The sequence below is a fragment of the Patella vulgata genome, chromosome 6 (assembly GCF_932274485.2).
Source record: "Patella vulgata chromosome 6, xgPatVulg1.2, whole genome shotgun sequence".
NCBI classification, from domain to species: domain Eukaryota; kingdom Metazoa; phylum Mollusca; class Gastropoda; family Patellidae; genus Patella; species Patella vulgata.
Genome location: NC_065884.2, coordinates 24,747,723 through 24,767,521, shown reverse-complemented (window position 1 = coordinate 24,767,521; position 19,799 = coordinate 24,747,723). Strand labels below are relative to the sequence as shown.

Sequence of the window (19,799 nt, the reverse complement as noted above, 5' to 3'; positions counted from 1 at the left end):
ACTACAAATAGCACATTTTATGTCGGAAATTGACACAAATGTAAATTAAATCGTCTATCGCCTGCTTTTAACGTGTACGGGCGAAATCTCAACATCCGAGCTCCAATTTTTTGAAAACATTTGACACTGCACATGGTTGGAAAAATGGGCACTTGGGATTTTTTAGAAGATGAGACCTGAACTTCAGGAACCCACTTTGGTAATGGTCAGACATATGTTACAACCTTCTTTTTTTATATCAGAAATTGTTAATAAAATTCGTTATAAAACATTATCATCCCGAGGGATATGGATTTTATCACACAATTTATTAATTAATAAGTATATTGTATAAAACTCCACCGATCAATTAACAATTTCAGATCAAAAAAAGCCGAATATAACCTCGGCCATAATAAAAATAACCTCATCTTTATCTGTCTGCGATAAAATTCCATATTATTGACAAAAACAAGAATTTTGATTGAAATATCATATTCATATATTTTAATGTCCAACTTTACGGGTATCACTTGTCTAAATCCGTGTATTTCTTTTTAATACCGAATATGCATTGCTAAATGACATGTGTGTCCATGTCTCAACGTCTCTGCAATATCGCACGAAATGACCCGACCAAAATATGATAACTGCAGCATGGTATTTTATGCAGTTTGTATGCACTGCGAAGAATACGAGCCCGATCTGCTATGATAATGTAATGCACTAAAAAAAGAAGGTAATGTCGTTATGTCATTCACTGCCCGTTAAAATTTTTACACTATGCTGATTGCATAAATCAGTGGTAAATAATAAAGATAAACGGAATGGGTGGACAATATTACACGATATAAATCATTATGCATGTAATATACCTGTATTAAAGCATTAACCACCGCTAAGCATTTAATGTGGAAATGCGAGACGGTTTTTACCCGAACCCTATTATCATGTAATTTTAATATATTATGAATATTACAATGACATACAGTTAGTTCATTATAGTATAGAGGTACTATTGAGCAACAATCATACAATAGCCGTGTAATATATGGTTCCAGTGATTAATTGTACTGGCATCACCTATATAGATGATATGGCATTTTAGATCGAAATAACTCGAAATCAATAAGCTTTGTACGGCGTTATGTGCTAGCACGACGAACGAATAGGCTCACTATTTCCCTACCGTTATTCTCTCGCGCCTCGCTCTGCTTTCTAATTAATATTTACATGTGAGCTGGACTGAGACAGTGGCGTAGTGAGTGGCGGTTTGCCATAGTGTTCACAGTTATATTACTTCAGTTAGCCTGCTATTAAATAATGTCCTATGTCCCTAAACATTGGAATACGTGGTGATAATGTCCAGCTTGTGAATTATTGTGTTTTAACTCGTACGATTGGTTTGCAAGGCTAGTCGATTTGGAATAGAATCTGTACCAGCCTCCGTACATAAACTTCCAAAATGGCGGATCTGGAAGCAGTATTGGCCGATGTGAGCTATCTAATGGCAATGGAGAAGAGTAAATCGACTCCTGCCGCCAGAGCCAGCAAAAAAATAGTATTACCAGATCCAAGGTGTGTACGACGAGCTCGTTTTTGTGTATTTAATTGTCGATGTACCGTATGTGTTTGGAGATCAAAGCGAGCCGACAGTGCCCTGTCATCCGTTCCTTGAGCTATTACATATTCACTATGGTATATAGATCATGTATATTATGTTCTCTATTTATTTCAGCGTGAGGAGTGTTATGCACAAGCATTTAACTAAAAATCACGAAGTCACATTTGACAAGATATTTAATCAGAAAATAGGTAGGTGGCATCTTATTATATCGGTGTTGTAAATTCCTCCATCATTAAAAACTCCTACAGTCCCGGTGTGTGTGGTTTTTTTTGTTATATAGAGCAATGCTCCCCAGTCACAAATCATAATAAATAGAGGATGCGTCTAAATGTCAGTGTCTACTGACTATCATTATAGACTTGATTGACATCATTCTATAGTAGACAAAAAAAAAAGTAAGATACATGTATAGATAATTACACATAATATTATTGGTAAATATGTAAACAATAACTGCAGGCAATTATACAATGTTGCAGTCATGCATAGTAAGATTTGTTTTGGTGCCATATTTTATTGAATAAGTGCAGCATGGATAATGCAATAATCTGATATAATAATAATATAAATTTACTTATAATAATTCAAATATTATAATAAACATTATGCAAAATCTTATTTATCAAAAGAGGATTAGTAGGTTATATAACAGGATATTATTTACATGGTAAAAGATATTTGCAATCATACATACTATAGACTCATTTTACACATTATAATGCATACTATAGATGTATTTAATCATAAACATTATAATGCATATTATAGATGCATTATACACATTTAATATAATGCATACTATAGATCCTGGGTTCCCAACCTCTGGGTCGCGACCACAGCAGCACTTTTCATGAGGTTGTGGCGGACTACTCTGAAACTTTTGAAAAAATGCTATGGTGGGGTTGTGGATGACTACTCTGAAACTTTTGAAAAAATGTTATGTTTTCATGAAAAGCATACAAATAATCGTCTCTCCTTCCTCATGCTCACGATTTGTTTCCTCAATCTGTCATTACGACATTTTGATATGTAAATAATGATGATGTTTCATAGTAAAAGGTGACTTTGTTCTTCAAGGGGTCGCGATCAGATGATGGTTTCTGGAATGGGGTCGCATCCAACAATAAGTAGGGAACCACTGCTATTAGTGCATTATACACATTACAATACATATTATAGATACATTATATACGAGAAAATGACAATGTATTTTATATATTACTTATTTTTGATTATGCACGAAAAGCAGGTTCGTACTACGGAAAACTTTGATTGCTGCTGTCCATAAATCATTGCTACCCTTGGTTCGTGTTGACATGACTCGGGTTCGAGTGTCGTATGATTGCATTGACTATTACACTGTTAAATGTATTTGACATATAGAGTGTTGTGTATGGATAGTAATTATGTCACAGGTTAAAGGAGTATGTCTATTACTGCATTATTCCTAATAAAAGTACTTTTCACAGATAGTCAATGATTTTCATTGTGCATAGGCTATCCAACCATTGTGATTAATAGCAGCTTTGAAATTTCAAAGAGATAATAAATATAATGAGTGATATTCACACATGATATTAGAGTTGTACAATTCAGAACTGCCTCTGAGCCTTTAATGTAGATTTTCATGATCACATATTTGCCGAAGCATACTGTTTGGTGTGGGGATTGACCTGAGGTACAATACTGGCTCATTCGCCTGTTTAAAGTCTTTAATGTAGATTTTCATGATCACATATTTGCCGAAGCATACTGTTTAGTGTGGGGATTGACCTGAGGTACAATACTGGCTCATTCGCCTGTTTAAAGCTCTTGCCATCTTTCAGATCGACCTACCATAACATGTATATTAAAGTCATGAAACAAATGCAGAATGATTACTATGCAAAAGAGTGTTACACTTGTCTTGGGGCATTTTCATTCTTTTGGTTACTAATGTGCGATAACCTTATCTTTAACAAAACAGACTAATTACAACCTATTTTTGGAAGTTGTTCACCGCAAACCTGTGTACTGGTACAAACAATAATTGTATTTGTTTTATTTCTTTTTCTCGAATGTGAACGACATTGGTTGTCAGTTCTTGAATATTTGTACACTTGTGGGGACAATGTTATGTCCACATGACACATTTGCATTATTTATACACTTGTATATGAATTAATTTGTTTGAAGAATGCAGGGGACTATTAAAATGGGTTAATTCGTCTGTCTGTCTGTTAATCTGTCCATCACAGTTTTTGGGACACAATTCAGTTCCTTGATGAATATTTTCTGCTTAAGACTAAGCAAAGATAAGCAATTTGGTTGATGCTTTTGGACAAGATGACTGATTCTGATTGAGTGAGAGAGCGAGAGAGAGAAATAGGGTTAAATGTCCATCGACACAAACCAGGTCATTTTGGGACTAACATGGTTCAACTTTATTTCAATAATTTGCTTGCTCGGAGGGGTCTTTAGCAGTGGGAGGAAACCGGATGACTCAGAGAAAACCACAAGGTTAGACAGGCAACCCTAGTCCTTGTCACAAACAAGCTATGAATTGAAACCATGCCACTTGACTCAGTGGGGGGGGGGGATGGTTAGCTTATGCATGCTGTATCATAAGGTCTGTCATTGAGTCAACTAGCGTGGTTTCGATTCAACAGTTATACGTGACAAGGAGTAGAGTCGCTTATCCAACCTCATGGATTTTCTCCGGGTCCACAGGTTTCCTCCCACTGCTAAAGACCCCTATGCGCAAGTGAATTATTGAAATAAAATTGAACTATGTGTTAGTCCCACAATGACCTAGCTTGTGTCAAGTAGATATTAAACCATCTCTCTCTCTCTTTCTCTCTCTCTCTCTCTCTCCTATATGGTGAGCATTTTGTGCTCAGGCTAAGTTTGATTGCTTGATGCAAAGATAACTGTGCAATTAATTATTTATTTTGTGACAGGGGGAGGGGGCGGATCCGCCTCACTGTTTGCTTCTTTATAATATTTTATTGTTATAATGAGTGGGGTGTAAGCTTTACATATTTTCTGATATTTTATCGTCACAATATGTACAGTATAAATTTGCCAATGCCAAATAATTGTAAAAAAACACCTGTTGAGCTATTGTTTACCACACCGTGCAACATGTGCATTCAAACCACTATGTTCTTGTAATCATATGATGCCATATTGTTAACATGGCTAGAATCAACTCCGACAAGTCATCTTCAAATAATATATTACACACAAAAGACATATTTATTTTATGAAGTAAGTCTTGGCAAGTTTTTATATTAATTCAGTATTGATTCAGCAGTGTTACAAATTTATATATAGTCTTAAAAGAACTAAATTGCTAATATTTGGGATCTAGAAATTGACACAAATGGGTCGCAACGCATATAATAATGTTATGTGAATGTATATAAACTTATTTACATTCAATCGTTTCTGTTTTTACTGCAATTTCTAATCAGTTATGTTAAGTCTCAATAGAAAGGCAATCTCTAGATAACGTCTGGTTATTCCACTCTATACCGATAGTATTTATTGTGCATGCTCTCCAGATAGGAATATGGCATCACCGTTTGACATGACTTGTGGAATATATCTAGCCTCTTTCTACGAGTCCTTTGTTAAAAATGGCGCTGAAATGCACCATGGTACACGATTCGTGTACCAACGCTAAAATGTTTATTTTGTCTTAATTAATGGATATCAGAAGCCCATCTTTTCCCCGTAAGATCACAACATCAATGTTGATTTAAATTGACAAATAATTCGTGTTTTCAATGTCAAAGATTTTGGATGATATTGAGTTAGAGACTTAGCTACTTTAAGTTAAATTCAGCATTAATTCTCTCCTTGAACTTTGAGATCAAGATGGCATCGAGACTTTATGTTTTGTACTCATGGTTTAGATTAAAGGAGGCAAGTCTTAATATCATTCACAGTCTTCGACATTGCAAACATGACTTATTGGTCAATTTAAATCAAATTGGCACACAAATCTCGTGCCAGAATGCTTCCGAGCACCATTTGTAATGAAGCGACTTGATGAACGAGGCTAACCACATATCACAGGAGAATACTACTGGTGTAGACTTGAGTAACCAGACACCAAAAACTGCCATTCAATTTAGAAATTACAGTAAAAAACAGAAATGTAAATCAGTTATGCTACAGATAATAAATTAGGAGTATTTCAATGTTCTGTAATGTTTGGATTTTGACATGTGCTTAGCTTGCCTTACCACATTATTTCAACACCCTCATTTCTGATCCTGCATGACTTAATTACCACTGTTTTACATAACCTGTAGTGTGTTAAATGTTTTGTTTCTATTTCTACATTCTCTTTACATCTTTTTCACTGTTTAAAAATTAAATTGTTGATTCATTGCTTAAATAATTAATCCCTTCACCACAATTGTTTACATTTTTGTTTTAAAAATTGACATGTTTTATGTGGGGGAGTAAAGCCACAACACATTTAAATAGAACAATGGGTTTAGCACGTTTACACCATAAACATCTGAACAACATTCCGTGTATGAAATAACAGTAGAGGAAAGGATAAATGATGCACAAGTCATGATTTAGAAATATTAATGATACAGGAGTCAAGATTTAGAAATATTGCCGAATGTTGCAAAATCTTTTTAGTTCGTACATCCATAAATGATCACCACAGATGTTATCTTGTAATTGTATGATCAGCTTTTGTTTAAACTGTATGATGTTTTTAATGGATGGATTAAATGATGCAATAAAATCTTAAATCTTAAAATCATATCTTTCTAAATATTAAATATTAATTTTGGATTGTTATTCCTTTTACTTTGATTTTAATCTTTCACAATATCAGATTAACAATCCTTCAAATGATACTTTAAGTAAAATTGAGTCTTTCAAAATATAAAACAAAGAACAAAATTGAAAGACATCTGATTTAAATCATATTACTCTTGTCATATGTATATATATTCCTTTTTGTAGACTGGTATTTTAGGGTGCAATTCTGATATCCAAGTCTGTATTCAGCTGAGGGGTTGGGTGGTCAAGTGGACTAATGTGTGTGCTTTAGATCAAGGTCTATCATTGAGTCGAGTGGTGTGTTTTTTGATTACCAGCTTGTATGTGACAAGGTCACCTGTTAAACCTCATCAGTTTTCTCCAGGTCCTTCGGTTTCCCCCCCACTGCTAAAAACCCCCATACTTAAGTTATTGAATTAAAGTTGACCCATATGCTAGTGCCAAAATGATCTAGTTTGTGTCAGTGGACATTTAACCCCTCTCTCTCTCTCTCTCTCTCTCTGTATTTAGCTAAAACTATTCCCATATTCATGCATTTAAAAGCTTACTGAATCAATGCTGGATTATGGTTTTCAGTGGAATCCTAAAATGCACAATGACAATGCTGCAGTCATTGACTAATGGATTAAAAAATGACATTGCAGAAAAAGTATTAACTTAAAAATCATAAATATCCATTACAATATTGATTTGTTGTCATCTTGAGCACCATTTATTTTGTTGATTTTCTATCAATTTATAAAAAGGATAAGTTATAAATTTATATTTTGCAGTCTCCATGACATTTCTTCATGGTGTAATTTTTAATAAAATGTAACATGTATATAAAGATTCAGTATGACTGTATGACTATTAATATTTTTGGGTTGTGGGGTAACAGAGGATACTCAAGATAGCCGACTGACACTCCGTGATAGAAAAATGACCTGGTTAGTCTCAAATTTACCGAAATAAACTGTGGACAAAACATTCCTGTGTTTTTGCCTTTGTAAGTATGCCATCTCAACATAAGCACAAGACCATAACATTACCCTTGACCCGATCGACACAGCCTAATGGTACCAAACAGTGGGTCTCTGTACTATACTTCTAAATGCCAACACAACCGCGCCCAAAAACAAGTTAAGTCATATGATTGAAGCACCTGGCATTTGAGCAGTTTTTAGCCAGGTTTAATCATGATATTGTAAGCATTGCAAAGTAGTTATTTATAAAAAATACTATAGATGAGTAGTCTAAGTATAATATATACATACAATGTATGAAGTAGGAGTTAAGATGTCCATTATGTGCTTGAATTACCTGTAGAGTATTGTACTGTCTCCCATCATCATTACATGTAAACTATTTATTTATATATTTTGAATATTAGATTAAGTTAAAGTATGTTTTCTAATGGATCCATTAGTTTTAACATGCTTTCTACCATCTTTATTTAAACTGCATTCCTTTGTATTAAAGTCCCATTTTCACATTACAGTGGTAAAGTTACATACCATTACACTGATTGTTATTGTGTATTCATGGACAAGGAAATGAAATGGTGTTTACTTTTCTGCCAAGACTAAGCTAATAGACGGGCATGAGGGAAATTTTGCCCAGACAGCAGCGCTATGGCCTACTCTTATATCGAATTCCAACTGTCAAGGGTTCTTTTACATGCACTAGACACCTTCCTACACCACCTTGAAAAATCCCAGGGAACTTTCTTGGTCTTGGTCAACACTGGGATGAACCCTCATTTACTTGGAATATGACTGCCAGTTAGGACTGATAGCACTATATTGTAACAGCATTAAATTTTTTAATAATGGTCGAACTGTCCAAAAAATATATAAAGTGGTGATTATATTTTGAATATGTAAGGGGTCAATAGCTGTAGATATAAAATAGCTTTCAGAATTTCTGGCTCCCCCCAATAATTAAACCTTTGGAATTTTTCTATTGTAATAGAATATGCTTGATAAATTATTATAATCTGAATATACCTGGAAAAATATCATACTGTAGTATAAGAATATTAAAAAGTGTGAGTTGGGAGATATGGCAATCCTTACAACTAAAGCTCTTTAGCTCAAGATGGGATAATTGTACGCTGGGACTTAGTACGTCTCATACAGGGAAATTGTTTTAATCCTTATATTGTCAAGTCTCAATCCCAGTGAGTAAGCTATTAAGGATGTATAAATATGAACTTGTTTATGTCAGTAAAATGTTGGAAGAAGTCTTAACAACTCTCTCCTTTATTGGGTTAGTTTCTGGATAAAAATTGTGAATTTCGTTAGTGTTCATCCTGTCTGGACCACAATCCCATTATATGACCGATACAGTAGAATGACTTTGTAGATCTATATGAATACTATTATACAATAGATGCACTAAGCAGAGGATGCTGAACTTATTGGTTCTTGCATTGGACTAAGAATAAACCATGTACATTACTTAATTACTGACATATGACAAAGATTTGAATAAATTAAAAGAAAAATTACTATTTGGTTGCAAGCTTCTATAAAGTCATTCCATTATTAAAAGGACCCTATCCTTGCAGCTTGCAGTTCAATAAATTATTTTTAGCATTACATATTAAAACACGTATTCACTTTGTGGGGGGGGGGGGGCTGAATGCACTTTAGATCTGTATGGTTTAAATTCCCAACTTGTATGCGACAAGGAGTACATATAGGGTTGCCTGTTCAACTTTATGGGTTTTTGGCGAGTGGATGTTAAACCCCATTTCTCTCTCTCATCTAACAGTCCTGATACATTGTATTGGCTATACCACCCATAAGGCAGTATCGGTATCCCTAACAAGAGTGAACCAAAGAACCTAACAACATGACTACATGAAAAAATCGTATCACTAGTATCTTAAAGATTATAGGCTTGTGATGTTTTCTTGAGTTAAATGGGAGTTAAAATAGTATAAATTACCTTTAACTTTGGATTCCTGTAATATTAAAGATCTCTAAAATAACTGACAGCATGTGCTTCTTTTCTTGAAAAAAAAAATGCATCATGAGAGTGTAATTAGATGCTTTGGACAACCAGACCTACAGCTACATGTACCTGTAGTTTTGTATATATTCTGCATGTCTGGTTGAATCTTGACTATTGTCATTAATAATGTTTGTAAACATAGTTGCTCTTGTATAATAAAACTGTTTGTTTTACCATACACTAACCATGTACCATGTTTAAATTTAATGATGCACTTCTTGGTAATTTATAACATGCAGCTTGGCAGCAGACTTTAATTTGTTTATTTGAAAATTATATTTCTTATAGTTTATCTATTCTACATCTGTTCTAGAGTGGTGGGGAATTATAGGAATGGGGAATAATGGGGGTGGGGAATGGTGGAGTGAGATTCTGAAAGTATAACAAGATCTTTTTAATATCAAAGTCACTTAGAGACACAGGGTAACTGATTTATGAATTTGGTATCAAGTTAGTATTTTTAGACATGATAGATAAATCTGTTGATGTTAAAGTAGCTAAGTCTCTAACTCAATGTCATCCAAAATCTTCAACATTGAAAACACGATTTATTTGTCAAATTAAATCAACATTCATGTTGTGATCTTATGTAGACAGGAATAACCAGACGCTAGAAATTTGCACTCGCTTGAGACTGCTGGCTTATTTCGCCAAACATATCTGATTTGAAATTGGAGTAAAAACGAAAACCATTGAATGTAAATCAGTTTATATACATTCCTACTACAGTATTATATGCGTTACGACCCACTTTTGTCAATTTCTAGGTCCCAAATGTTAGCGATTTAGCTCCTTTAATATGTTAATCAGAGTGATTTAATCTGTATAGTATCCTGGTGTTTTATATGTAGTGGAATAACATTACACAATAGGAGTAGAGTGAGTAAACTATATCCAACCAAATGATACACGGTTTTATAGATAATTATGTATATTTATTTCTGTATACTTATAGGGGTTGGGTGGCCAAATGGTCTTAGATGTGGGCTTTAGAGCATAAGATCTGTCATTTTGTTATGTGACATAGTTTTGGTCTCAGTTGCCTGTACTGCTCAAGACCCCTTGCAAGCGAATTGAACCATATGTTAGTCCCCAAATGACCTAGGTAATTGTTGTGTGGATATTAAACCCTTCCTCTTCTCTCTTAATTATCTTCATTATCACAATTATAAAAAAAATACCTTATAGTTGTTATTTGTCTATTGTTTAAAGGCTTGATGCTTCATTTGCATTTAACACTGCACAACTCTCAATGAATGTAATTCATCAACGTGTGTTCTCTAAGTATCAGAAATAAATATTTCAGGAGCAAATAAATAACAGCAACAATTAAACAGCTTATAATTAATTTCCTGTAAATCGGACCTCCAACCATGGACCTTATAATAATCCTTATAAGACATAGAAATAGATTTCACTAAAATTAACACACTTAATATAAATTAAATGTGAGTGTAATGACCCGTATATTGGTGAATTGAAACTATTACAATATTGTAGATTCCTATAGCACTAAACAGTGCATCAATCCTTTAATTAATGGAAATACTTATTGGACTTTCTCTCACGTTATTCTGTTAACTAGCAGATGACTCAAACCTCCTACTTCCCAAACGAATACACCTACCCCATAGAATTTATCGTTTATTCTGCAGTTCAGTATTTATCATCTCCATGATGTTTATTGTCATTCTAATGGCTAGTTTTGAATATTCATTAAATGACCTTAAACATGCTTACTCACAAATCGAAAGTTATGGATCCTGACCCGTGTTTGTTCCCTAATTGATTTGAACATTAACCTTTCCATCAACAGAACTATTGTGTTCTATTTGCTGTGAAATCATTATGACTTTAATTGTCAAAGCTTTTAATGGTGCATTTTTTTGTAATGGAAAAAGCTGGGATAAATCAATGTAATTATAGATTAATCATAAAATTCATTCAGTTTATTGTCGGTTGGTGACGTCAGTGGAACGGTTGATTGGTAATAATTAGTATTTAATAGGTAAACAGATGTATAGTAGCAGATAGGTAAATCTGTTTATTAATATATATAAAATGTTTCTGACAAATAATCTATAATGATCTTAACAAGGATATTAATATATACCAATTGTATACATATCTATATTTCCCTATAGGCTAAATAATTTAACTATAATAATAATGCATTGCTATATCTAGATGTGTACTATTTGTTTGTGAATCAGGTGAGAATAACACCATTCCCAACCTCGGCAACCGCTGAAAATTTTTGTCACAGAGGAAATTTGTAAATTATCATAATGATCTGTCAAGAAAGTCAGGTGACTTTTTTTTTACTTTGGACTTTGGTCCATGAGTCCCAATACCTGTAGGGTTGTCAAAAAAATTTTTTCACCAAATAGTGCACAAGAAAATAATGCATATTTGGAAGTATTTAACCCACGATGCTGTGTTGGTTTAAGTCTACATCTGTATGGTAAAGTAACAATAATTCACAGATTTTGATAAAATCAGTGATTTTCTGTATGGATAGATGGGAATTATTTACAGTACTGATAGTGGCATTTGCATATGCCTACAAAATGATAAATTATATTTATAATATGCAGGGTAGAATGAATATAAATTATTGTAATATTTAGCTTTTGCTGTTTAATTTGACTTCCCACAGTCATAATTTCCCTGTTTACAACTTACTTAAAGAAGCATTATATATAGAAAACTAAGATTATTGTGTATATCATCCATGTTTGTGGGTATGAATAAGGTGTAATTAGTTCATATAAGCCTCATTTAAATGTTAAAAATCATTTGAAACTTAGTGATATAAACAAAAAGTTGTTAAGATGGGACAGAGCTTTTAATAACCTTCCTAAATAAGCCAACAAACTTCAATACTTGTAATTTGATATTTTATTCATTTTTACGTTGCTTTAAATTGATGATTTAAATTTGATAAATAGTGTTGGATCTATAATTGCATCTACATGTGTGTAGGTGTAACATTGTAACAAATATATTTAATTTCTCTTGTTGATGTAAGTAGGGAGAGAGTGAGAAATGCGGTTTAAAGTCCACTCGACACAAACCAGGTCATTTCGAGACTAACATAATATATGGTTCATTTTTATTTCAATAATTCGCTTGCGCGTAAGGGTCTTTAGGGAGGAAACCAGAGGACCCAGAGAAACTCACGAGGATGAACAGGTGACCCTACTCCTTGTCACATACAACCGGGGAATCAAAACCACGCCAGTTAACTCAATGACAGACCTTATGATACAACGCGCACGCACTAACCATTCGGCCATTGAACCCCCAATGTAAGTAGGAGTTAGGTATTCATTGTATAGATTATGTAGTGCTCTTTCAGAAATAATTCATACATCATAATATTTGTTAAAACAAGCCAGAATAAATGTCTTTACACTAAAAGAGTAGGACCTAGATACTTTGGACTCCTGAGGTAAATGTGAACGATATGAATTATATTAAATACCCTTGCATGTCTTTAAATTGCCAAAAATCAGGGAAAATGCAACAGTATATTTTCTGATGTATATTTCACAACTATTTAAATAACTATTTAAAGAACTCATTCACCTCTTTAACATCATCACCTAGTATCTTTGCAATTTTACATACATTCCCCTTTTTTCAGTAAGTCAAATCATTAGAGCCAAATAATATATAGGCAGGGAATAAACTCAATCATCAATCCCTATATTCCCGATTTCCACTTTTTGGCAGTTCAAAGAAACGGGACCATTGCAGTAAGATTATATGATACTGGTATCTAGTATTGACTTTTACTGTTGCTGTAATTTTAATCTGTTTCTCAAACTATTGTTCCCGGTTATTTATTGATTATATGTGCTGGATATGTTATTATAGAGAATGGGATGTGAAGAATTCAACCCACACAATTCATACAAATAGAAATACTTTATTTGTATTCAGTGTATTACTTAATATCATTTATGTTGAATGTCAGTCTGTATTTAAATGTTATAATGATAACTAAGTTAATAGCTCACCATTAAACCCTTAGATTAACAATGTACGAGACAAAATATGTAATGTCATTTATATGGGATATATTTAATATGTATTTAAAAATACATAAAAGATTAGATTATTTTCCAGTCATCTGAATATTGATAATTGCCATTTTGAACCACTGACAACATGTCAGACTCTATTTGAGACTACTACAGGGACCTTCGCTGTCATCACGTTGTCATCTGATCACTGAAATGTCATTTATACAAGGAGTCATACCTCCATTCAGTTCCATTTAAAGAAAATAATAATCCCGCTTTCTGAATAGTTAGGTCAAAATAAAAATTATAGTTACCCAACCGACCCTATTTTTATTATCCAAAATCACTGACTCTAAACACTTTTCTTTCATTTTCCAGGCCCTGTAACTTGATTTTCTGTAGACAAATTTCAACATTAGAATTTTGGTATTATTTTCAAGAACCTTACTCGGTTATTAAGCTCAAAATGCTAGGAAATAGATAATATAAACCCCACGAAAAAAAAAAAAATAATTTAAAAATATAAAAATTTCCCAAACCTTTTTTGGGGGACCAAGTAACTGTAAACACAGGTTTTTTTTTTCTTGGCTGTACGTTGACTGGAATGTCAGAATATGAAAGAATTTGAAACGAAATAAAATAAAAGTCGGAAGAAAACAACAGAAAATTGTCAACCAAATATATTGGCATGATGTACCTGACAAAACCTCATTGTTTATTAGAATAATTCATGTTTTGCTAGATACATTTGTCATTACTTAATGTCCATTTACCATATATATTGTAGCCTAAGTAAATTCATGGACTATCTTCTGCCAATTTCTTTTTCAGCCATTCAATTGCAGAGTCTGTTCTGTTGTACGTTTAAACCCCTCAATGTCCCCAAAACTACCTAACCATACAATGACAACCACTCCCTAAGTCAAGCTAGCAGACAATAATCCATCGGGCTGCTAGTTAGTGATACTCTTGACATTTTTGCCCACTGCTTGAACCATGGATGTTTTTGAGGGAATCCAGTATTTTTCTAGTAAGATTGGTCTTCTCTACTTTCAAAATATACCAAATTTGCCAAACTTTAATTGGAAATAACTACCCTATAAATTCTTCAGTGAGAATGTATCTTTAAGAAAAACTCTTGGCCAGATTAGGTAAAAAAAAATTTTGTTTTGTTATACTTAATCTTGAGGAATCAAATGAGAAAGTGGATCATAAGTGTTCATGGATGCTTTTGGAATCATATATTACTTTCAATTTGATTGATTTACACAATTGGTATTGGCTCGAGTCATTTTCATGCATTTTCTTCAGTTTGTAATAACAACTTTTGAAAATATATATACTAGTAGACAACTTCTTTATGTAACAAATATTTGAGACTAAACTTAATTTTTCTAATGTCTGTGTGTTATCGTTTGCCAGTTGAATGTTGTTATCTGAGTTTTTTTGCACATCATATATACCATTATAACAGGTTTATTCATTAACTACAGTATTTATGGCATATCTCCCAAATACTTTTGAACTCAAAGTCATTATAGGAAATATCAACCAGTAGAGTATATCAAGTCAAAAGCACAGTTGTTGATAAGCAGCTAATTACTTTAATTTACAAAAATGAAAGTTCCTTTCCTAAACCTGTTTATGTTTTTCCATTTTGTTTATTTGTGTGTTTTTGTGTAGATCTCGGGAGTTTTTTCTGTCAGAAGTATTATTAAATCATTGGGGGCCAATTTGGAATGTAGGATTCAGCTGTGATGTTTCTCTCTGACAATTATTTTTAAGCAACTGTAGCAGAACAGAAGTTATTATATGTTTTGATTGGGATCTTTCATTGTAGTCTTGTCTGTATGTTATTTTTGATTTTTTTTTTTTTTCATGTATTCCCTGTATATCAGCAATATGCACATAATTAGAGAACATACTACATGTTATCACAGTTTACATAGCTCACAACAGTCTTAATACTGTAACCCAGGCCAATTGGAATACAAGTAATCTTTTAGAGGCATTTAGTAACTGGATAGAGCAATAAACTATAACACATACTGTTCGAAACGTTGTCGTCTAAATAAATCAATAATTATTCTTCCATAAGAATACAAGTAGTGAACTGGTTCTTTTAAGCTGGGTTTTCTGTCGCATCATTACTTTCAGATGATGAAGATGAACTGGGGCTTTTTAAACCAGATTATCTTAGTTCTTTAACCACTCGAAACTAATATTCCGTAGAGCCCCCCAAACTGCCAGAATCATATGAATAGCGTTGGGGCCCCTAATTTGAGGAGGTCATGGGAGCTGTAGTTGGGGATATTTTCTGGCTGTACAAATTTACTAACTGCTAATGGCTTAAGCATCTGAACAGTATATTATGGTGAAGCCATAATTATGTATTAACTATAATCCAGTTGTAGTTGTTAGTCAGCCTGATTTTATTTCTACATTAAGTCAGAACCATAAATAATATCTTTTGTTTTAAAGGTCCCTGGGTCTGTGTATTTATGTAAATAAAGTGTGCAGTAGTAGGAGGTCTATAACATATAGATAAACCCAACTTAATAACATATTTACCACACTATATATAAACATAGAATGTAGGTCAATATATATATATGTATAGGAGTACTTCACCTAAACCTACTATTTAAGAGTCAATAGTTTACCAGACTGCCAGATGATATAAAAGATATATTGCATATCAGTTTAAAGGTAGTTTTACACAAGGAGAAAATAATAAAACAGATATTTGGTAATATTACTAAATATTGAATAATTATGCGTCCATGACAACTGTACTTTCTACGAGATAAAACCATTTACAAAAAGGCTATCTTGCATTATTTCATCCTATTTTCAAATCTGAATTTTTGACATGGCAATTTTACTTTCTACAAGATTAAATAGTTTACATTTAATTCAATTGTCAGATCTGAATTTATCTCATGGCAGCTTACTACAAGTTCAAAACAATTACAAAAAAGCCATTTTGCATATATTCATCCGAACAGCAAAAATCTAAAATCAGTTATTTTATACTGAACACCCATTTTCTCTCAGTAAACATCAATACAGAAGCAACTGGCATATGTGTTTTTTTTCTTACTTACAAAACACATACATAATAAACGTCCTCGGTGTGGACTGATAAATAAAATTAAATTTTTGTATTATACACACAATCTGATTTACACTCAGTCAGAAAATTTTGGTTCTGTACTCTTTTGGACCAAAATTTTAAGTTCTGAAAAACCAAATTCTATATAATCTCTAGTTGAGGTCATGATCTACTCAGTACTCACTGATGGTCAGCTAATTTTAACCAAAAGTACTTGATTTATTAATCAGTTGGTTTTAAAAGTATCATGTTTATAGTTCAGCAGAGTGTAGCATTTAACTTTTATTAGGACTTTTGACTGTGTGGGGCACCCTGCCTACATCTGAACAGCATCATAGATTAAACATAACTGTATGAGGGATTGGATTTGAATCAAGACTTTGAACTTGTGGTGGTACACATACCATATTCAAATAATAACCCCCAAATTATTCAAATTATACTTTAAAAAATAGGGTGCTTATTATGAGAGAATTGGACAATAAATTGACTAGCCTTGTTCATTGAAGGATGACTGATCATATAAGAACATAGAGCATGTAAGTATTTTATATATGGATACACATGCATGTATGTGTCTCTTCAATTAACCAGGCAGATCAATATGTAAAGTAACTAGTCATTAACGTCTGCCCATAAAGAATGGTGTTTGTCATACTTTGATGTTATTTAGAGAAATTAAGCTGGTTTAAATTGAGAACTCTCAACTTGCATGCAATAGTTATCTCCTAGAGCTGATGTACATCTTCCTGGCATATAGTGGTATAAAAGTAATGGTGGTGATTTGAGGTAATAAAACAGTCAGGTCAATGGACTCTCAACTAAAATGTCCCAGATTCTAATCCTCGCAGGAGCCAGGAAGAATCATGGGATTTTTCAAACCCAACACAAACTTAAACATACATTATGCAAGAGCTAAATCTGCCTATTGTAGGTCTTTCTTTAGGCCTGAAATGTTATATAAACTATCAATTAGACATTAATTAACGTATCCAGACCATAATCAACTTTCGATGTCAACGCTAGCCTGCGATAATTGTTGGATTATGATCTGATTTGCTGCATAACTTTCCTTCTCGATATAACGATTAAATGGATAATCGAGACTATGATTTTTGTCGCACCGACTTCAGTAATGATGACCAAGGCTATGCGGAACTTTAGATCACTTATTTCTTGGTTCATAGTGGATCAATTTGACTGAAATTTTCAGCAAATTGCCTTTACATTATCTAGTTTTTAACTATTATAGTGAGAACTGCCAACTCGTTATCTAATCTCCCATAATGTATCTTTAACTGTCATCAGCTGATATAGTGTTGCCTTGTGGGTTGAAAAAAAAAACGTGGTCCATCATATACTTTGGCATGGACATAAAATAACCTGTGATAGTTAGAATTTGATAAAGAGTAGGTGAAAATCTGACTGCCTGGGAAAAATTCTCTCCTTAACATTACACATGTCTAGAGAAAAAAATAATCATATGTATGTATGTTGCACTAAGAATGACTAAAGCACTGGGTTAATGAACTGTTAAAATGCCATTCAATACTATGTTCACATTAAGGTTGCAATAAAATATTGAGTAGCATTAGCATATACTGGTGATGAACATTATCAGCTCATTCATATACCATGATAAATGAGTGTTTCTCAATATATCTTCCCACATACTTTACTTAAATATCCTTCCTATAATGTATATATAGGGGATACATACATTTACCCCACATATCCCTTGGAATTGTTTTTCTTTCCAAGTAAATAGGTGAGATCTTTTATGTTGTTTTAGTCCAAAATTTGTTAATTCTTACTTTATTTCCACATATAATAATTCAAATCTAGTCACCCTAGCTAGGCAGGATGAGGGAATCACCATTTTAATGATTAGGGTTGCAAAGGATGGGAAACTTTTTAGGAATTTTCAGTGTTGGGAATTTTCAAATCTATTTTTAGAACTGAAAAATACTAAGATTATAATTATTTACTGGAATTTCCTTTTCTCTTTTACTTTCATGTATATAAACTATTAAAAATAGTCATAATGTATAGAAGTCTTTTAGATGGAAAAGTATCCCTGCAAGAATTAGCCATAATAGAATCTATCAGTATTGAAGCTGATATCCTAAAGATATTACTTAATAAGTTATCATAACGATATGTTAACAAACTTTTTAAAGCTGATAGAACCAATAGCTCAAGCAATAACTGAAGTAGAAGGAGATAAAGCAATTCTATCTGATGTGTTTAGAATTTTCAATGAATTGGAAACAAAACTTACTGAAAATGTTCAGCAATCCCCACTTACAAAAGCTGAAGAGAAGTCCGTACTTTGATTTTTACAGAAAAGAAAGCAATTTTGCCTTAAGCTTATTCATGCCGCTGCCTATATGCTAGATCCCAACTTTAACCGAAATGCTTTACCTCTTGGTGATATGGAAATTGATAAAGAATATGGATTCATTAGTTCCCTTGCATCACACTACAAACTTAATGATGGCAAAGTAATGGCTAGTTTGGCTAAATATCGGTCAAAAGATGGATTGTGGAAAGGAGAAAGTATTTGGGCATCATCAAAATATATTTCTGCATCAACTTGGTGGAAGGGACTGTGTGCATCAGAAGCTGTTCCGAGTATAGCTTCATTAATTCTTGCAATATCAACTTCATCAGCAGCATCAGAACGCATTTGGTCTTTGTTTGGTACAACTCATACAAAAGTTAGAAACAGATTAACAAATGAACGTGTTGAAAAATTGGTCTGTATAAGATCTAATTTGAAACTCTTCGAAGCTGACAACGATCCTTCCAAAACAGAAATTTCAGATATTCATGAAGATTCATCTGAACCTAAAATCTCACTTTTATCCACCGATGATGATGTAGATAATGATTTCGAAGATAATGATGAAATGGCAGAGTTACCTAACTTTGAGCATTAATTATAGAATGTGTAAACTGTGTATGAACAATTTAACAGAACTATCTCATTATTAGTTATTTGATTTTAGTATATAAGACATATCAGATAATATGTTTTGTATCTTTTAGTTATTAAAATATTACTGTCACTTGCAACTCATTAATAGCGACACAGGTTTCAGTTTATGACACCAAATTGAAAATTCCCAAAATTCCCGGGAATTTTGCAACCCAATTAATGATCATAATGTGAGAGCGCAGTTATATTATGCATATGATTTTATGTGAAAAAACCCAGTTAAAACACATTCCAAATGTAATTTTGACATAG

The 19,799-nt window shown here is 32.9% G+C and overlaps 1 protein-coding gene across 1 annotated transcript in view; it reads left to right on the top strand.

Moving 5' to 3' along the window:
* Positions 1–1,224: 1,224 nt before the first annotated feature.
* The window catches only part of LOC126823361 (beta-adrenergic receptor kinase 2), a 98,964-nt gene continuing 80,389 nt past the window's right edge, over positions 1,225–19,799 (top strand). The window contains exons 1-2 of the mRNA XM_056101823.1: positions 1,225–1,557; positions 1,718–1,794. Of these exons, the coding sequence (XP_055957798.1) occupies positions 1,445–1,557; positions 1,718–1,794 (190 nt within the window). The 5' untranslated portion in view covers positions 1,225–1,444. The remainder of the gene's footprint in view (positions 1,558–1,717; positions 1,795–19,799) is intronic.